The sequence below is a fragment of the Saccopteryx bilineata genome, chromosome 7 (genome assembly GCF_036850765.1).
Source record: "Saccopteryx bilineata isolate mSacBil1 chromosome 7, mSacBil1_pri_phased_curated, whole genome shotgun sequence".
In the NCBI taxonomy this organism is placed as follows: domain Eukaryota; kingdom Metazoa; phylum Chordata; class Mammalia; order Chiroptera; family Emballonuridae; genus Saccopteryx; species Saccopteryx bilineata.
The window spans coordinates 109,636,452-109,655,474 of NC_089496.1; the positions used below are offsets into that span (position 1 = coordinate 109,636,452).

At 54.1% G+C, this 19,023-nt stretch overlaps 1 protein-coding gene across 4 annotated transcripts in view; it reads right to left on the minus strand.

Moving 5' to 3' along the window:
* Positions 1-7,128: 7,128 nt before the first annotated feature.
* C7H10orf90 (chromosome 7 C10orf90 homolog) overlaps positions 7,129-19,023 on the minus strand; it is a 180,221-nt gene continuing 168,326 nt past the window's right edge. For all 4 annotated transcript variants that reach the window (XM_066238920.1, XM_066238921.1, XM_066238922.1 and 1 more), the window contains 3 exons: positions 12,051-12,114; positions 8,151-8,250; positions 7,129-8,057 (listed from right to left, as the gene is read on the minus strand). In XM_066238920.1, coding sequence (XP_066095017.1) covers positions 8,019-8,057; positions 8,151-8,250; positions 12,051-12,114 — 203 coding nt within the window. In that variant the 3' untranslated portion in view covers positions 7,129-8,018. The remainder of the gene's footprint in view (positions 8,058-8,150; positions 8,251-12,050; positions 12,115-19,023) is intronic.

Here is a 19,023-nt window from a genome sequence, read left to right on the forward strand (position 1 = left end):
AGGAAGGGTTCTGGCCTCTCCTTTCTCCCTGACGCAGTCTGAAGACCCTCTGGTGAAAGGTGCCCTCCCTGTACTCAGAGGAGGGGGGCATCTTCATCTCAGGAAAGGGGAGGACGCCATGCAGGAGCAAAGGAACTGGCCTCGCTAGCAGTTTCCCCCAGCTGACCACCGTCAGCTCAGACCTCCCGCCTGCCTGGATTTCCCCAGGACACCCCACCCTTCATCAAACCTTGTGCCAAAACGCTCAGCTTCAACTCCTTCAAGTGCTCGTTTCCACCTGAAGGCTCCCAGATCATGGAATAACGCATATTAAATCAACGTGGCTATTTTTCTCCTGTCGATCTTTGTCAGCTTAATTTTCAGACCGAGCCAGGGACCCTAGAGGCTCAAGGAAAAGTCTCTCCTTTCAGAAGCAGATCTCTTCTGTGTCAGCAAAATCACTTGCAATGTTAGGGAAGTCCAAAAGTACCTCTGTACCTTTTAATCCTGGCCACGCGAACACCCGTGGGCCATTGCGTCCTCTCGGGGTTCTGGAGGGAGAAGGGCATAGTTTCGACCTCAGTCCCAACCTGCCAACCCGAGACCCGGGTGAGCCACACCCATCCTTACACTTTCTCCACGTCCCGATGTCAAATGGAGGTGACTCGTGGGGCACACAGGAAGGTGTCAGGAAGCCCCGGCATGTGCCATGGGGAGGCGGAAAAGCTCACAGTACTGGCTGGAAAACTTGCCAGAGAGTTACGCCAGGGAGATCAAAGTGTCCCGCTGGCCAGGACTCCTGAGCAGAGCGCTGAGACGGGCGCCTACAGCAGCCACGCAGACCCCTGGGGGATACACCCTGCCTGCTGGTGCCAAGGTGGAACCCAGTCAGCCAGGAAGAACAGCAGGCTCAGGGTCAGGGTTCACCTGCTGTGGATGGGGGGAGCAGGTGACAGCTGGACAGGCAAGGAGCACAGTGGCTGCAGAGGCCAGCAAGGGTCCCGACTGAGTCTCTGGCCGCCGTCATAGCATACCACGTGCTAGGGAGCTCGCGCAACAGCAATTTATTTTTGCTCGCAGTTCTGGGGGGCTGAAAAGTCCAAGCCCAAGGTGCTGGCGAGGTAGGTCTCCTGAGGTCTCTTCTCCCAGAGTGTGGGTGGCTGCCAGCCTGTTGCATGCTCGTGTGGCCTCTTCTCTGTGCACTCAGAAAGAAGAGACAGGAAACCAGCTCTCTGGTGTCACTTCTTATCAGGACATTAATTCTGCCACCCCCGTGACCTCACTTAGCCTCAGTGACTTCCTTAGATACCCCATCTCCAAATGGAGCCACACAGGAGATTAGGACTTCAACAGGGGAACTTGGGGTGGGGGTTATCCCAACATCAGTCTGCAGAGGTCCCTGGAAGCCGATGGGAGACTGCTCCAGTCATCCTTGGATTTATCCGTGTGCATGTGGAACACACGTTAATAACTTCTGTTTGTTTTTCTCCTGTGAATCTCTCTTTTGTTACAGAGCCCCCCCCCCCCCCCCAGAAGCTAAGACGGATAGAACAATTTCTGCTCAAGTGTGTGGCATGGAGTTAGCACTCAAAAAAAGAAAGAAAGAAAAAAAAATCTAAGCTATTATTTTTAGAAACATTTGAACTGGGTCCCGGGCTCAGCAGTTTCCTGCCCGGGCTCTTGTTTTGCCTGTTCAAAAAGGGCTCAGTGTTCACCCATCACAAAACCCATCACAGGGCGGAAAGGTAGGAGGGTCCACTGAGAATCAGGGCAGAAACCCCCCAATCCCAAACAAAGGCTTCGACCAAAACACACCTCACCGGTCAGCATCGATGTCACCACCCGGAGGTACTGCTGCCCACACACCCCAGTTTCATCTATGCAAAAATGTCTGCTCCCCATGGCAGAGATGTCCGCTGAGCCTTCCTAAGGAAGCCTCACGGGCTGCCAAAAGCCCAGAGGAGATATCCTGAGTCATTCTGTCATTCTGATGTCACAAACGTTCCAGCTGAGAGAGAGAAAGAGAGCAGGACTTGGAATTATGCCTGTAATTATGTCGGCATAACATCACGACACCCGACCTCCCCAGTCATCAGGTGTATGTTTAAGTAGAAAACAAACACAAAAATTCCACGCATGCACTCACTGGGGAATAGATGTTCGAGGACACATGACTGTTAGGTGGACCATCGTCACTGAACTCCTCTGGTTTCCGTGAAACCACCATAGTCACGAGGAAGCGGGGTAGAGGGGACCGCAGTGGGGCTTTACTTCTTCATATGTCGACAGCAGTGAAGAGAGTTATAATTCCCGTCTCCCCGACATCGGTGGGCAGGTCACACCGGCGGCGGCCCGGGCTTTGATGACGGGCTATTTAATACGCGAGGCGTGCAGTGGAGGCAGGGAAGGGATGTGCCTCCTTCCTGGGGATCTCCGTGCAGCTGGGACCCCACTCCGGGCAAGTCAGGAGAGGACAGCCAGCTGAGCAAAGAAAGGATCCCCTGAATCCAGTACCCTGAATTGGCAGTACCCTTTCCTATGTCTGTCCCTCTTGGAGGTGGTTTCATAAATAACAAAAGAAAAGATTTAAACTCTTCATTTATTTTCTCAGCTGCCATTTAGAGCATGAATATCTTTCTCTCCCTTTTCAAGCTTTGGTGAGAGTCACCCAGAAGTTTTGAAGATCGAGAGGCAAGTAAAGTCTCCCCCCCCACCCCCTCCGTGTTCCTGACGGGCTGAGCCCTGAAACAAAGGTCCAGGCCTGGAGTCGCATTTTCGGTACCACCTGGCAGGTAACGGAGTATCTGGAACCAGAATGTGTCAAAATCTTCTCCGAGCAGCAAGAAGAAAATAAAAAATGAGAGGATTTCCACGCCTGCCCCATCCGCACACCCCAGACAACGACCTCAGACGGTCTCTAGGGGTCCGGGGATCAGAGCCTAGGCAGCCGGCAGGACTCGGAAAAAAAGGAAAACCCTCCATGCTGAGGGAGACACGCCAGCACCGTTGCTCCATTCCATGTGGAGAACACATTTGCACAAAGGACCTCGCCACCCCCCCTCCCGGCGCCCCAACTGTGAGCGAAAAAGGGGGCGCACCGAGGCATCCCCCGCCCTTCCCGATGGCCTGCTGGCCTGGGACAGACCAGGGGAGGCTGGATTGCTTCCCAAAGTGGTTCATTCATCCTCAGGGCGGCTGCTTCAGCTCAGGGACAGCCAATGCCAAGAGGTTTCTATTTAGCCAGACGTGCGTGGGTGATGACCAAGGACCGATGGGAACGCAGAAACGGAGAACCCGGGAACGTACCATGGTCGCTGAGAGACCCGCTGGAGTCACTTCACAGACATTTCCTCTGCCTTCAGCGTGCGTGCCAGCACACTCACCCAGCCCACGGGCGAGCACCCCTCTATCGCGTTTAACCCCGCACGCTCCCGCATCCCTGGCACACTCACCCCGCCCACGGGCGAGCACCTCTCTATCACGTTTAACCCCGCACGCTCCCGCATCCCCGCTGGCAGACCCCCCCTGCACCCCCGAGTTGGGCGGCCACGTCATGCGCTTACTGCCCCCTGGCCCCTCTGCATCGGATCCGTCTCATCCTCAGACTGTTGGCCCCCAGACCCAGTCAGGGACGAGTCCGTGGGCTGCCATCCTGACACCAGCATGGGTGTGGAGACAGGAGAACCTCCCGAAGAACAAGGTGTTCTACCGCTCTTCAACCATCGGTGTTTCATAAACGGTCCTTTCCAAAGGGCTGTGCGTTGTCTGAGCAAGCACGTGCTGACTCACTAAGGGTGCGCACCCGCTTCCAGGAAGTTCAGTTGGCAACAGACACTGGCAGAAAAAAGAAAAAAAAAAACCCAAAACCCACGGTGATCGTTTCTCCATTATTTCAGTACCAGCTGGCAAAGAGGACAAACTAACCGAAGTAGGAATTTCTGGACATGCAGTCACGGACTGCACAGACAGCCTGGAGCGGTGCTGCCTGTCCGTTTCAAATCATCCCCAATGTTTCTTGGGCCGAGCTCCCGTTGGTCAGCAGTACCTGTGCGGTCTTTACCTCCTGCTACCTGCTGTGTCAACGAGGGACGGCCCTTGGCCAGAACGCAGCACGCTCAGGCGCGGCGCCCGACAGAATTTGATCACCAAAAAGGTTACAAAAGTACCTTTGGTGTAGAACTTGGAAACTCTGAAGTTCTTCCTGAAAGTCCGATTTGAATAAGAGCATATCTACCCAATGGGTGGCCAGTTCCTGAGAAAGAGAGATACAGGGACGGCTGTTAGGATTCCAGCCTTTGCTTCCAAATGTATTATATATAACATTAGTGTGACTTCTGCTACAACTCTGCGATGACAGAATCGCTGGATGTCAGACACGCACCAGCATTAAGGAGCCAACCGCAGCAGCTACAGCAGCAACAGGGAAAATGTATCCGGTTCACACGCAGAAAGCCACTCTCTTACTCGGAGCCTTGGCCCCAGCTGGCCGCCTAGAGGAAAGGCCGGCCCAAGCCAGACATTACAAATTTCCGCCCAGTTTTTCACCTCAGTCCTTGTAGTGGAGAGCAGTCCTCAGAAATACATTCGCCAGGCCTCGTCAAAGAATCCACAGACAGCAAGGGCTGGTGACCACGTGCAGAGAACCCATGTGCAGTGACTGTGGGATCGTGAACGGGTGCTACCGCTCTGGAAAGCAGGGCAGAGAGGCCTCCACAGGGTAAAAAAGGAGAAGGACCATATGGCTCAGCAATCCCACTTCTGGGTATTTCAATGAAGAATATAAAGACATGAATTCAAAAAGATATATGCATCCCGGTGTTCATCGCAGTGTTACTTATAATGGTCAAGATAAGAAAGCAAGCCAAGTGCCCATCCACAGATGAAGTGGATAAAATTGATAACACACACACACACACACACACACACACACACACACTGGAATATTACTCAGCAATAAAAAAGGACAAAACCTTGCCATTTGCAAAAACATGGATGGTGGACACAGAGTGCATTATTGCTAAAGTGAAATAAGTCAGACAGAAAGAAAAATACCGTGTGTTTCTACTTATACATGGAATCTAAAGAACAAAACAAATAAAGCAAACAGAAATGAATCCATATATACAGAGAGCAAGCTGGTGGTTGCCGGAGGGGAAGAGCGGGGAGGGGAGGAGGGGGATGGATGGAATTTTTAAAAAGCAAAAAATAAAGAAAGAAAGAAAGAGATACATTATTCAGTAGCACTTAATCTCAAGTTGACATTTATTTATTCTTAAATTTTAGGACTTGGAATCAGGTTTGCAAACGGGGTGAACTCTTCCCGGGCAAGTTGGTTCCATTCACTTTTTCTGAGATGTCTGGATGCTAGCTGACCGAAGTCCAATTCTTGGAAACGGTCACAGAACCGTCTAGAAGTGCTTGGGCCCTGAATTTCAATGACTGAGTTTAGGAGAAGCTTTTGAAACCCCCTGAAAAAATATTTAGAGCCAAGCAAACCTACAAAAAGCATGGCAGGATCTTTAAGGAAAAACTTTCCTGAACTGGTATCGATTTGGTTTGATATGCTTTTTGATAAGATATGACAGCATGTCAGTAGAAATTCGGCATGACACCCTGGAAGAGGCCCACTAAGTTCCAGAAAGCCAGGCTTCGCCTCAAGGGGAAGCTTAGCCGTGCTGTGGAAGCTCTAGATGCAAGTCAGAGGAGCTGGAGAGAAAACGAAAGTTTCTAGGACCCATTTTTGCTGCAGCAACATCCCCGGAATTCCAGGGTGCCAGGCTGACGAGTCCAGAGAATGAAGGAAGCGTGGCCACTCGGGGCTTCTGGGACACCCCCTCCCATGTCTCCACGCGTGGAGGAAATGCTCCTCGTGACGGGCCTGCTTTGGACCAGGGGTTCTTCTAGGCACCCAACCCACACAGAGCCCTCCAGCCCGTAACACCCAATGAAGGAGGCACCAGGCTGCTGAGGAAACCTGCAGTGCCCGTCCTCGGTTGGCTCATCTCTCGCCACCTCCAAAAGTCACTCTTTTTGCCTGCTCTGCGAAAATGGACCCAGGAGCTCTGAAAGGTTTCCTGTCACCTGCTGCGTGCGGCGGATGCTCAGCTCTGTTCGTGGAGGGAGCAGCCGAGAGATGGCAGGAGAAGCTGTGGCTTCCCGGAGCGGCTCCCTGGGTGTCCCTGGCCACCTGCTTCCCGCAGCCTGTCCTGCAGCCGGAACAGCGGCAGAGCCTCTGACCGGCCAGCCCCTTGTACTTCCTAGAGTACTGACTTCGGGCAGGTCACGGAGGGCGCCTTTTCAACAAGTCCCCTCAGCCTGGCAGCAGGGAAACTTCTCTGTCCCCTGCTGAACCGCAACTGTGTCCTCTCCCCCTGAGGCGGAGAGGTGGGGGTCTCAGCCCAGAGGTGGGGGGGGTGCGGGGAGAGGGCGTATGTGTTTTCTGGGGGTCACGCTGCTTCTTCTAGCTGCTCTTTCCACCTGCATTCTTTCCAATTCTCTTTCCTTCTCACTGGCCAATCCGCCGTCGCTGCGATCCTCCGTCCTGGTTGATAATGCTACACGGTAAGCTTCCTGGTTCAAATTTCTGGGCAGTTTCTTGCTCCTGATTAGATTCTAAGGGCGCAGACCAGGGAGCTGAGTAGCCAAGCGGTGATGCAGACTCAGTCCCTCATCACATGGCTAGATCCCCTTGGCCAGGGGGGAGCAGGGGGGAGGACAGGGCAGGTTCTGATGCAATGGGCCCAAAGAGCCCACCCACAGGGGGTGGGGGGCAGGGTGGAAAGGGGAAGGGGTCAGGAGAGGACCCAGAGGCTGGGTTTTTAAACAGTCCTGCCCAGCAGACACATAAACAAAAGGTTTCCCAGAAAAGGGGATGTGCATGCAGCGGTGAGCGGAGGGACAAAGACAGGGGTGTCACCTGCTAACCCCCCAAACTTCCTTCTCTTTCCAGGGGAGACTCCTTGTGAGATGTGGGGGCTCCAGGATCCTGAGCCCTGTCCCTTCCAGTTGGTCTGCTCTCTGGGAGACAGCCTTCTCCGCTGGGATGGCGGGAAGCCCAAGCCGGGTGGGGTAGGAGGCTCCCCGCTGGACCTGGTCGGCCTGTCTCAGAGCCGCTCAGTTTATAACACAAAACGCGCAACAGAGAAAGACTGAGTTTTTGTAATAATTGCCTTTATTTCCATTTTTGATAAAAACTAGTTGGTTCTTCACTCCCCAAACACACGTTTATAAAAACCAGACACCTCGAACGCTGGAAGAACACACGGCAGGCAGCCTTGGTGCCCAGGGGCCATTGCGAGCAATGCAGCCCCTCTCTGGGGGCACCCAGGGAGGGGCTTGCACAGAACACCGAGGGCACCTACATTCACTGTTCGCTGACTCTGCCTTGACGACGTCCGCAGATGCTCGCTCCCCGGAGAAAGGGTGGGCGCCCCAGGTCACAGGACGCCGGCCGCCTGCACCCAGCTCCCGGGCACAGCGCCCGCATAGGACCAGAGTCAGCTTCCAGTACAACACGGTGCACAAGTCCAGAGAGATTTTAGACATATGGTGTGATGATGACTCCCAGCTCGGACTTGTCAGAACCAGCAGGAGCTGGGATTGGTATTTAAAAAGCGATGGATTTGGGTCCAAGACATTTGAAGATGAAAAAATAAAATATAAAATAAAGTAACCCCCAGGGGAGGAACATGTAAGGCCTTTCTGCCAGGGTGGCGGGGGGGGGGGAGGGGCAGAAGTCGAAGGGAACGTTCAGAAGAAGGGAAGGGATCTGGTGGGGGCCGGAGGGTCTGTGACTTGCTCACCCCCCCCCCCCCACCGCCCAGTCTGCGAGCTACTTCCTGAAGCATCCTTGTTTCTGCTGGGTTTGGATCAGCAATTCAGGAAGCTAGATTTTCCTTTATGGGAATAAAAAAAGAAAAAAGAAAAGAGAAAGGTAAAAATAAGTGTTTGCCGTCACGAAGATCATGCTAAGTTTAATGGTATATCCAGCGTGCAAAGCCGTCCGAGGTCCAGGCAGCAGCCAGCAGGGCCGCCTGGGGTCAGACGGCGTTCCTCTGGAGAAGCTGGTCCAGTAATTGCTGGGGAAGCAGGAGACAAAGGCGTCAGGTTCAGGGTCCGCATCTGGGCAGCGTGCATGCGCCCCACACCGGCCGCTGGCCCAGGGTCGTTACCTTTTTGAAGACTTCTGCGCGGAGTCTGTTGCTCTGTAAGATCACCCTTTTCTTCTGTTCTTCTTTTTTCTTCTTGACTTCCGGCAAGTTGTTATAGATTCTGAAATGGACGCAGAAGACGTTACCAGTGGCAGCGGGACAGGCACACTGGGGTGGGCCCGCACCCGTGCCCAAACCTGTCGGCAGGCGCCTCCATTTCCAAGGGAAACACCGCTGCCTACGGACAGACGGATGGACAAGCCTTCCCGAGTTGGGGGTGTGGGGGAGGCACAGAGACCCGGGGGCTCCCCTGACAGTTCCCAGAACAGGGTTGGGAGGCAGGGCCAGCGCAACACGCAGAGTCCCAGGCACAGGGCAGAGCTGGGAGAAGCCGTGCCTGCCTTTAGCGGTCGCCTGTCTTGGCTTTCCGCTCTCCGGGATAACTAACAGCTTCCTTCTGAAAACCAGAGATGCCAAACCAGTGGCACTTTGCCCACCCTCAGTGCAAACTTGCCCCCAGACCCCTTGATGCCCCTCAACCTTTGCCTTCCTGGGACCCGGGAATGGAGCAGCGTGCAGCGGAAGCAGCAGGCATGAATGTTGGGGTTAACACCCACAAACACGGGAACGTGCGTGTGCCTACCTCCTCCAGAGCTGTCCCTACTCCACCACTGTTTCCAAACACGCACCAGCGATACGAGGACGATGTTCTCATCCTGGTGCAAAATTAGGAGCTCCCAAGTGACAAGCAGGGCCCAAGGGACACTTCTTCCCTCTACCTCCTGGCACAGCTGTTCCATCTTCCGCTAGACTCCAAGGACGAGGCGGACGAGGCTGCCGTAGCCGGGGCTTTGGCATTGCTACACACCTGGCGTGTGCCTAAATCACCTCTTTCCATCCCCCCCCCCCCGTCATCTTTGAAAGCCAGACAAAGTTGGTTGAACAGGGTCTAGGGTTCACATAAGAATGACAAAGCAGAAAAACAACTGGGACCGACAGGACCTGCAGGTGACCGTTTCTTGGTTATTGGGCACTAGGCTAATCACTGACATGACTCTTCTCACTGAACCCTTACAGCAGCGGGCAGAGGCACGGTGTCCTGCTGTTACAGGAGGGGACCTGGGTCCCTGCAGGGGGTCAGGAGGCTTAAGGAAAGGCCCTCAGCTGGGATTCGAACATCAGTCTGTTTGACCTTACACAGCACTGTGTCCCACAACCATGGTGCACAAACTGGCCTGGACATGCCTGTGCTGACCACAGTACTGGGCTCACACTGTGGGCATCGCCATGGTGTGAGTGAATCAATGAACACCTGTGGCTGCTTCTAGGAGTTTTTTTTTTTTTTTTTTTTTTTTTTTTGTATTTTTCTGAAGTGAGAGGCAGGGAGATAGAGAGACAGACTCCCGCATGTACCCAACCGGGACCCACCCGGCATGCCCACCAGGGAGCGATGCTCTGCCCATCTGGGGCATTGCTCCATTGCAACTGGAGCCTTCTAGCACCTGAGGTGGAGGCCATGGAGCCATCCTCAGTACCCAGGCCAACTTTGCTCCAATGATGGAGCCTTAGCTACGGGAGGGGAAGAGAGAGACAGAGAGGAAGGAGAGGGGGAGGGGTGGAGAAGCAGATGGGCGCTTCTCCTGTGTGCTTTGGCTGGGAATTGAACCTGGGACTGACGCTCTACCACTGAGCCAGCTGGCCAGGACCCACTTCCAGGAGCTTTCTACAAAGGCCTACATGAGATTGTGGGAAAGCTGAGGGTCGCAAAGCCCCATGGTGGAAATCCCTGCATATCCACAGAGACTCATCCCCCTGATAGCGACCGTCTCGAATCAGGTGGGGAGTTCAAGGTGAAAATTTGTTCACTTCACCCATGGGCCTTCTGATGCAGTGTGTCCTTAAGAGAACTTCCTAAATGAATTAGGGCACACCCACAGAATAGACCCACAGAATAGACTGTAGAGAGTTGAAACCCATGAGGACATCATCTACAGCCACATCTCCTGACACAAGGACGACCCCACAGATGTATTATAAATGGGAAAACAAAGCAAGTGACAGAAAGATCAGCTACAGCATGGCCCCACGGGTGGTTAAAAGTTAGATCGCTGCAGGTGTACAGATTAAAAGTTTCTTTTCAGGCAGAGAACGGCCTGGAAGGGTACCCAGGAAGCTGGGGACCAGGGTTGGGGAGCAGGATAAGAGGGGGTTGGTTGGTCATGAGGGACTTGAACATCATCCCCATTATTTGAACTTTTTAAATGGCCATGTAATTCAGCAATATAATGAATAACAAAGAAGGCCAAGGAGAAGAAAGCTTCAGTGTGTTCCTGTGGGTGACGGAGGTCTCCAAGCCAGCTGGGGCCAGAGCCCACCCAGGGCACAGCCCACAGAGCAGAGTGAACCATGTCCTGACTCCACCGGAGACAGGCCACTCCCTCTGGCTGGGGCAGCTGGGGACTTGGGGGCCGTCGCCTCGCTCGTTGGCCCTGTCCGTCCGAGCCTCGGTTCCCACGTCGGTAAGATGATGGGGCGACACGCTCTCGTCCACACAAGTCGTTTTGAAATCTACTGTTTTAGTTGGAAGGCCCCAGAATAGCAGCTTTGGGTTCGGGGACTGAGAGGCAAGGATTTGGCTGAATTTCTCCCCTAAATTGAAAGGGAATATTTTTGGCATGAGGTAGACACAAGTTCGCACTTCTGAAAGGGCGAGTCTCAAAACCCAGTGGCCCTTTAAAAGCCCCTGCGTAGAGCGCCGTGAATCAGGTCGTTAATGGGATGGTCTTCCTTTCTCCTCGCTGACACGAGTTTTTTTTTTTTTTTTTTTTTTTTTTTTTTTTTTTTTAATTTACAAAGAGGTTTCCTCCTGATGATCCAAGTTGGCTCGTTATCACGGAAAACAACAGAATCGTGGTAAAAGCCAAGACTCGGTGCCCGAAGCGGGGAGCGGCACCCTCTTCCCTCTCCAGTGGCTGCTCTGAGTACACTAGTTTGCTTCATTATTATACTGCTTCCCAGCGCTAGGTCCTTTATTATACAGGAATGCCACTCTTGCTTGCGTGAACTTGGCCAACATCGCCAGAGCTACCACATTCCGATCGGGAGGCCAGGTCCTCGGAAGAACGGCGGCCTTTGTGCGCGTCGGGCTCGGCGAGCATCTGTGGGCATCCGGACGAGCAGGAGCCGAGCAGTACAGGGAGGGCGTGCTGGCAGCGGGCCGCCCAGCCGGCTGGGGGGGGGGTGCCAGGGAGGCCGCGGCGTTCGGCACCTTCGCTGGCGCCCACGTGCCATTGGCCGTCCCGTTCGGACTCCTCTGTGCAGGCCCTGCCGCCCTCAGGGCCCTCAGGAGAAGCGGCTTCTCTCCTCGTGAAAACACCCCCGTGGGGCCCGGTGACACACAGCACCTGGGCAGAGCCCGCGCTAAGAACGGGCGACGCTACTGAGGTCGCCGGTTCAAAACCCTGGGCTTGCCTGGTCAAGGCACATATGGGAGTTGATGCTTCCAGCTCCTCCCCCCTTCTCTCTCTCTCTGTCTCTCTCTCCTCTCTCTCCCTCTCTGCCTCTCTCTCTCCCTCTCTCTGTCCTCTCTAAAAATGAATTAAATAAATAAATAAATAAAAAGCATAAGAACGGGCGACGGTGTCCCTGCTACGAGCCTGGACATCTTTGAGAGACCAATGACTGGATGGGCTCAGTGTCCAAGACCCACCGCTTTCCTGAGGACCTTCCAAGAACGGCATTAACACGCAGGGGCGCAGCTTCACAACCGTGCTGCTTGGAGCTGGCTTTCCGAAGTCACAGCCAACAAGACCTCAGACCTTAGACCCAGACCTAGAAACTGGTCCTCACAGGACAGCACGGGGACCCGTGATGCCTCCCCGACCCTCCCAGCCCCACCCCACCCCCAAAATCACCAGGTACCTTCTAGACCGCATATGCATCTCCTTCTCCGGAATGTACCGCTCTTTGGGCTTGAACAAGTTATCTGGGGGAAAAGATGGGGAGAGGATTAATGGGGGTACGGGTGTTTGCACATGGCTGGAGAAACATCACAGCAGACTCAGCACACACTCCGTGCCTGGCCCTTCCTCCAAGCCCCTGCCTGTCGCAAGTGCTGCAGCACACCGCAGACACGCACCGCCATAACTGACAACCAAGAGGCTGGACTTGGCCACGGGGACGGGCCACAAGGTCAGCGTCTGATACGCTTTATGGACAGCGGCCCCTTTGTGTGCTTCCTGTAGAAACAGAGCACCGTGGTTTGCGCGGGGGTTCTAGAAGGGCATGCCAGGGGCTCTGAAATGTGCCTTTGTGTCCCGCTGTGTGCAGGGTCCTGAGTGTGTGGTCATTCTACCCACAAAAACCTCTCCACACCAGGTTTTGGTGCCTCTGAGGACAAGGAAACCTTCCAGCCGGAGCATTTTAAAGATCAGCTGTTATAGCCCTAGCCCTCTATCAGGAACACTCACCATCACGTCCATTCTAATGGAAGGACCACCCCTTTCCGATGTCTGACAATGTGACGGACACCACCACGATAGCAACACCTGTCTGGTGTCCTGTGACTGAGCAAGACTGCACAGGGGCCAGAAACCACCGGGAGTCTGGACTGTGTTCCGACGTTAATATATGCTTCTAATCCCCCTGATGCTTACAGGTGGCATGTTTATAATGGCATGTGTTTTCGGGGGGAAAAATGGTGCACACCCTCCTGTAGGAACTCTGAAGTTCCTGCGAGGCTCTCAGCCCAATGAATCAGCCCAGAGCCTGGCGTGCAAACCTGCTCCTGGGTGCCCACTGCGTGCGGTGTCTCCGAGCAGCGGTCTCAGGGTCGGGCACACCCAGAGCACCAGCGGGCGGGCAGCTCGGCATCCTTGCTCGGCAGGTATCCCAGAGTCCAAGTGGGCTCCCTGGGATCCCCAGCGAGGACCCTGCCAAGTTTCTATTCATTGTCCCCACATGGGCGGGTCCCCATCACTAAGCACCCCAGTGGGGCTACTGAAGACTTCTCGGGCAGGAGTGAGACCATGCAGACTTTTCCAGGAATATGCGAGACGGTGGGCTAGAGAGAAGGACGCAGAGAACGCCCTTCCCTTCCGAAGGAGATGTGTCCCACAGCTGCTGAGACAGGATGAGGAAACAGCCGTGGCTAAGCTTGTATTCTCCACAGTTATTTCAGCACAAAGACAGAGTGTGGCACTGTTCTGAGCTCAAGGACAGGGTTCAAAGGAGAAACAAGAGCAGAAAGGATCAGAAGGACTTTGCCAGCGAAGGGAAAACGCCCCCAGTGTTTGAAGGGCATCGGGGCCACGAGAGCAAGGGGCAGTCAGAATCAGCACGAGACTGCGTCCTGCTGAGACGCACCCTTCCCAAGGTCTCCCCTCAGCTATTGCTCTAGATAGACAGGCCAGGCCAGGCCCCACAGGGCCTCAGGAAAATCCCAGTGACACTCCCTAAGACCTGAATGTCACCTTAAGGCAGTCAGGGTCTTGGGCAAGCAAATCTGTGAAGCTTAAGAGTCCCGCCCCAGGCAGGGAGAAAGAACACCCTGCAAGGCGCAGACTCAGGTCTGGACTGGCCTTCCTCACCCAGGGGCCTCTCAAGCTTAGGGTGAGGCCAGACAGACAGACGGATGCTGCCCCCAAGGGAACAAAAATGTCACAACAGGGCATGCGTGATACCTTGATACTGTCGAGTCAACTGTATGTGCAGTCTACTCTTAGAAGTTAGTTTGGCGGGTAATTTATTTTTTAGCTTGTTTTTTTTTCCTTCAGGGCACCTGAAACCCCAATGAAGCTTCGGTTTTACTGCCAAGAGGAAACCAAAGCAAGCGTGACCCCTTCAGCATTGCCGCCACCGCCTTGCTTTCTAAGCCCTCTCTGCCTCTGTGACCGGGCGGGAGTTTAAAATCTGAGCCCCCCCTCCCCCTGCTCCCCTCCGCAGCCTGTTAGGTGTAAACCCAGCAGGTCTGTATCTGAGAGAGGGCTTCCTCAGCGGGGGGGCCACCCCACACCTCGGGTAAGCGTCTACACGCTGGCCGTTGTTGACCTTGGATTCTCCTAACAGCTCCGAGCCCATCTGACAAATAGGGGGGGCCTTGCTGGCCAAAGAAAAGAGAGAGGGAAAAGGGGGAAGTTGTATGAAATCAAACAAGTGTGTTCCTAAGGGCTCCCCACCTCCCGAGAACGCTTTGGGAGGGGACATGGCGAGGCAGAGGGAGGGGCCCGTGCGGCGTACCCGAGGGGTAAGCGTTCCTCTCTGTAGTAGCCGTGCGCTAATAACTCATATTGGACCTCAGCTGACCTTCGTCCCCAACCCCGTGACATGCTCCCGCTTTACTCTATTTCAGGGTGGAGGAAATGGAAGTTCAAAGAGCCAAGTGTTTCCTGCTGGGGTTCACACGGTGGGGGATGGAGGGGACGGCAGTGCTGGGTTTCAGCCCAAATCAGTCCAGCCTCGTCCACACATGCCCTTAACCTCCCAACATGGCCAGTCACTCACGGCTGCAGAATCCGTATTTGGGGATCCCCAACAAGGGACCAAACCAAGATTCATTTCTCTCATTGCACTTTCTCCTTCCTCCTCTCTGTGATGAGCAAGGTCTCTGTCCCCAGGAGAAGCACACAAAAGAAAAAACACAGATACTATCCTGCCACCAGGAGACTTCATCTGTGTTGGGCAGATAAAATATATTATGCTCACTTTGTTAAAGATGGCGCTGCCCACGTGGAAGCCCATCGCCCAGGTGATAATATTAGTTGCCCTTCCTGCTTGGGATAGGAGTGATTATGTTAATATGTGTTGGGGGAGGGCTTTCATGCCAAAAGATTTTTTTTTTTTTCATTTTTTCATTTTTCTGAAGCTGGAAACGGGGAGAGACAGTCAGACAGACTCCCGCATGCGCCCGACCGGGATCCACCCGGCACGCCCACCAGGGGCGACGCTCTGCCCAGCAGGGGGCGATGCTCTGCCCATCCTGGGCATCGCCATATTGCGACCAGAGCCACTCTAGCGCCTGAGGCAGAGGCCACAGAGCCATCCCCAGCGCCCAGGCCATCTCTGCTCCAATGGAGCCTTGGCTGCGGGAGGGGAAGAGAGAGACAGAGAGGAAAGCGCAGCGGAGGGGTGGAGAAGCAAATGGGCGCTTCTCCTGTGTGCCCTGGCCGGGAATCGAACCCGGGTCCTCCGCACGCTAGGCCGACGCTCTACCGCTGAGCCAACCGGCCAGGGCCCCAAAAGATTTTAAAAGGAAGAAAGATCACGTTGTTCCTGGGGGAAGAGTGATTACGTTCTAGGAGGAAAGAGCAGAAAGGAGAGCAGAGAAAGGCCACGTGGAGGAGAGGAGAGGAGAGGCAGCCAAGATGGCGTTGTGCTGAAAGAGAAGCCAGTTTGTGCAGAGAGAAGGAGATGGGGAACAGAGGTGAATAAGGCTGGCGAGCTAGGAACCTTTGATTCTAGGAAACTCGGATAAGTCAGTGGTTTTGGGAGCCCTGAATGGAAAGGGAAGTGTTTTCCCACTGTGTGTTTTTACTTGACCGCCGGGTGCAAGCTAGGCTTAAAGTTGATGGCCCACCAGTTCTTGGCTCCATTGTTTCATTACCATCTGTCCAAATCAAATGTGAACCTGCATGGGCCAGGTGGCTGTGATGGTGGTCATGACTACTGGCTTTACATTTAGCATAGTCTGTGACAGGATTTGATACAGATCGGTATGAAGCCACCACGACCTTTGAGCGGTGGAGTAGAGGACTGGCTGCTGTTATGGTTCCCCATGGCTGTCTTTTTGGGGACCATAGGCTGGCTGACGTTTACAGCCATGCATGAGGAAACGAGAGCTCTGTGGAAGAGGCTGCCTGGGACCTGCAAACCGAGCAGTGGAAGGAGCTGGAGCAAACGTGGGAGAAACAGATGCTGACCCTGGAGCTGGAGGAAGCGCTGGAGGAGGAGGCTGACCAGGTTTGCGAGATTTGCCTGGAAATGGAGCAGCTGCTGGAGAAAAAAATCACAGGTTGCCCCGGATGTTGTGGAGAGCCAGCAGCGGCAGGAGGCCGGGGCTGCAAGTTCTGCGCCCTCTTTGGAGGATGAAGAGAATCGGGCTGGAGTTGCAATCCACAGTCTCCAGAAGATAAGAGCCCAGCAGCAAGGAGTACCTGCTATGCCCCTGTGATTTGGGGACATAGGGTGGATGCCATCATGCTCTCCAGAGCAGAGATGGAAATGCTGACTCCCACTGTCACGTGCTCCTCTTTGGGACAGTGTAAGACCTGCCAGGATGGCAGGGATGAGGGAGGTGGTTGAGGCTCCATGTGCGTGGACTGATTTCCTGGACTATGGCCGGAGTGGGCATTGGCTCCTTTGTCGGATGGACTTACGGATTTTGGACAATGTGAAATACCCTGATGGGGGTGGGGGGCGGCTTTGCTGAAAGCACTCCCCTGCCCCGGGAAGCTTTTCCCATGACTAGAAATTAAGGCCGAGGACATTTTGCACTTTTGCAAAGTGCTCAGAGACTGGTGAAATGTACCTTTGTAATTGTTGAAACTGTATAATTTATCATGTTGTTGTAATTTGTGTAATATGCCTAATTTCCTTGCACAGGGATGCCAGTGGTGTAGACTGTGGGTAGTAAAGTGAGCATAGGGGTGAATTGTTGGGCAGATAAAATATATTATGCTCACTTTGTTAAAGATGGCGCTGCCCACATGGAAACCCATCACCCAGGTGATAATATTAGTTGCCCTTTCTGCTTAGGATGGGCGTGATTATGTTAATATGTGTTGAAGGAGGGCTTTCGCGCCAAAAGGTTTTAAAAGGAAGAGAGATCTCGTTGTTCCGGGGGAAGAGGGATTACGTTCTAGGAGGAGCCCATGCTGGAGGAGAGCAGAGAAAGGCCACGTGGAGGAGAGGAGAGGCAGCCAAGATGGCGGAGTGCTGAAGGAGATGCCAGTTTGTGCAGAGTTTGTACAGAGAGAAGGAGATGGGAAACAGAGGTGAATAAGGCTGGTGAGATACAAACCTTTGATTCTAGAAAAGTAGGATTAGTCAGTGGCTTTTGGAGCCCTGAATAGAAAGGGAAGTGTCTTCCCACTGTGTATATTGCTTGCCCGCAGAGTGCAAGCTAGGCTTAAAGCTGATGGCCCACCAGTTCTTGGCTCCATTGTTTCATTACCTTCTGTTCGAATCTAATGTGAACCTGCATGGGCCAGGCAGCTGTGATGGTGGCCATGGCTACTGGATTTAAAAACTGTTAAGGCAGTAGCCAGATAATTAACAAAGCAGCTACAAAGTATCAGACAAGAGCTCTGTGCATTGAGGACAGTGGAACACTTAGCCCAGCCCTATAGTAAAGGAGGCCTGAGGCGGTCAGGAAGGCCCCCTGGGGGGAGGTACTTAAACCACAGGGGAATGACCACAAGGACCAGCTGAGGAAGGATCTGGGTGGAGGCTTCCCCCTGGGCCACCCTTCCTCCTAGCCCTCCTCCTGCCAACCCTTGGGGACACCTCTTTCTTGTTCAAAATTCAGCGCAGCTATGTCCTGACCCTTCCCAGGCGGACTGACCACTCACCCTCACGCTGTGCAGACATTGGTCCTGGCACCCAAAGGCCTTGCTTACCTGGCTCTCACCTGGGCTCTGAGCCCTTAGTCTTCGTTACCTTCCTGTCCCCGCGGCGGGGCACCAAAGAGATAAAAGTCTTAACAGTGATCAGAATGAACGTCACTCACGCCCCACCACCCCCTGTCCCAGAGGGACAAGTCCTTTCCAAATTCGCCTTTTAGCTCTCCGGGTCTCCTGGCTTTTCTCTCCTCCGCTCCCCCCCCCCCTTCTTTTCATGGAAGCCCTAGGATGGTGATGCTGCTCCGAACTTGAGGACGGACCTCTGTGCAGGAGCTGAGTCCTCTGTGAGGACAGCGGTTCACGCACGCTTCTGCGCTCAACCTGTGCGAAGCGCGTCACGGGGATGGGGGCAGTCAGGGTGACTCCCAGGCTCGGGGCGTGAGTGACGTTCATTCTGATCACTGTTAAGACTTTTATCTCTTTGGTGCCCCGCCGCGGGGACAGGAAGGTAACGAAGACTAAGGGCTCAGAGCCCAGGTGAGAGCCAGGTAAGCAAGGCCTTTGGGTGCCAGGACCGACGTCTGCACAGCGTGAGGGTGAGTGGTCAGTCCGCCTGGGAAGGGTCAGGACATAGCTGCGCTGAATTTTGAACAAGAAAGAGGTGTCCCCAAGGGTTGGCAGGAGGAGGGCTAGGAGGAAGGGTGGCCCAGGGGGAAGCCTCCACCCAGATCCTTCCTCAGCTGGTCCTTGTGGTCATTCCCCTGTGGTTTAAGTACCTCCCCCCAGGGGGCCTTCCTGACCGCCTCAGGCCTCCTTTACTATAGGGCTGGGCTAAGTGTTCCACTGTCCTCAATGCACAGAGCTCTTGTCTGATACTTTGTAGCTGCTTTGTTAATTATCTGGCTACTGCCTTAACAGTTTTTAAATCCAGTAGCCATGGCCACCATCACAGCTGCCTGGCCCATGCAGGTTCACATTAGATTCGAACAGAAGGTAATGAAACAATGGAGCCAAGAACTGGTGGGCCATCAGCTTTAAGCCTAGCTTGCACTCTGCGGGCAAGCAATATACACAGTGGGAAGACACTTCCCTTTCTATTCAGGGCTCCAAAAGCCACTGACTAATCCTACTTTTCTAGAATCAAAGGTTTGTATCTCACCAGCCTTATTCACCTCTGTTTCCCATCTCCTTCTCTCTGTACAAACTCTGCACAAACTGGCATCTCCTTCAGCACTCCGCCATCTTGGCTGCCTCTCCTCTCCTCCACGTGGCCTTTCTCTGCTCTCCTCCAGCATGGGCTCCTCCTAGAACGTGGGCAGATAAGGCTCAGGATTACA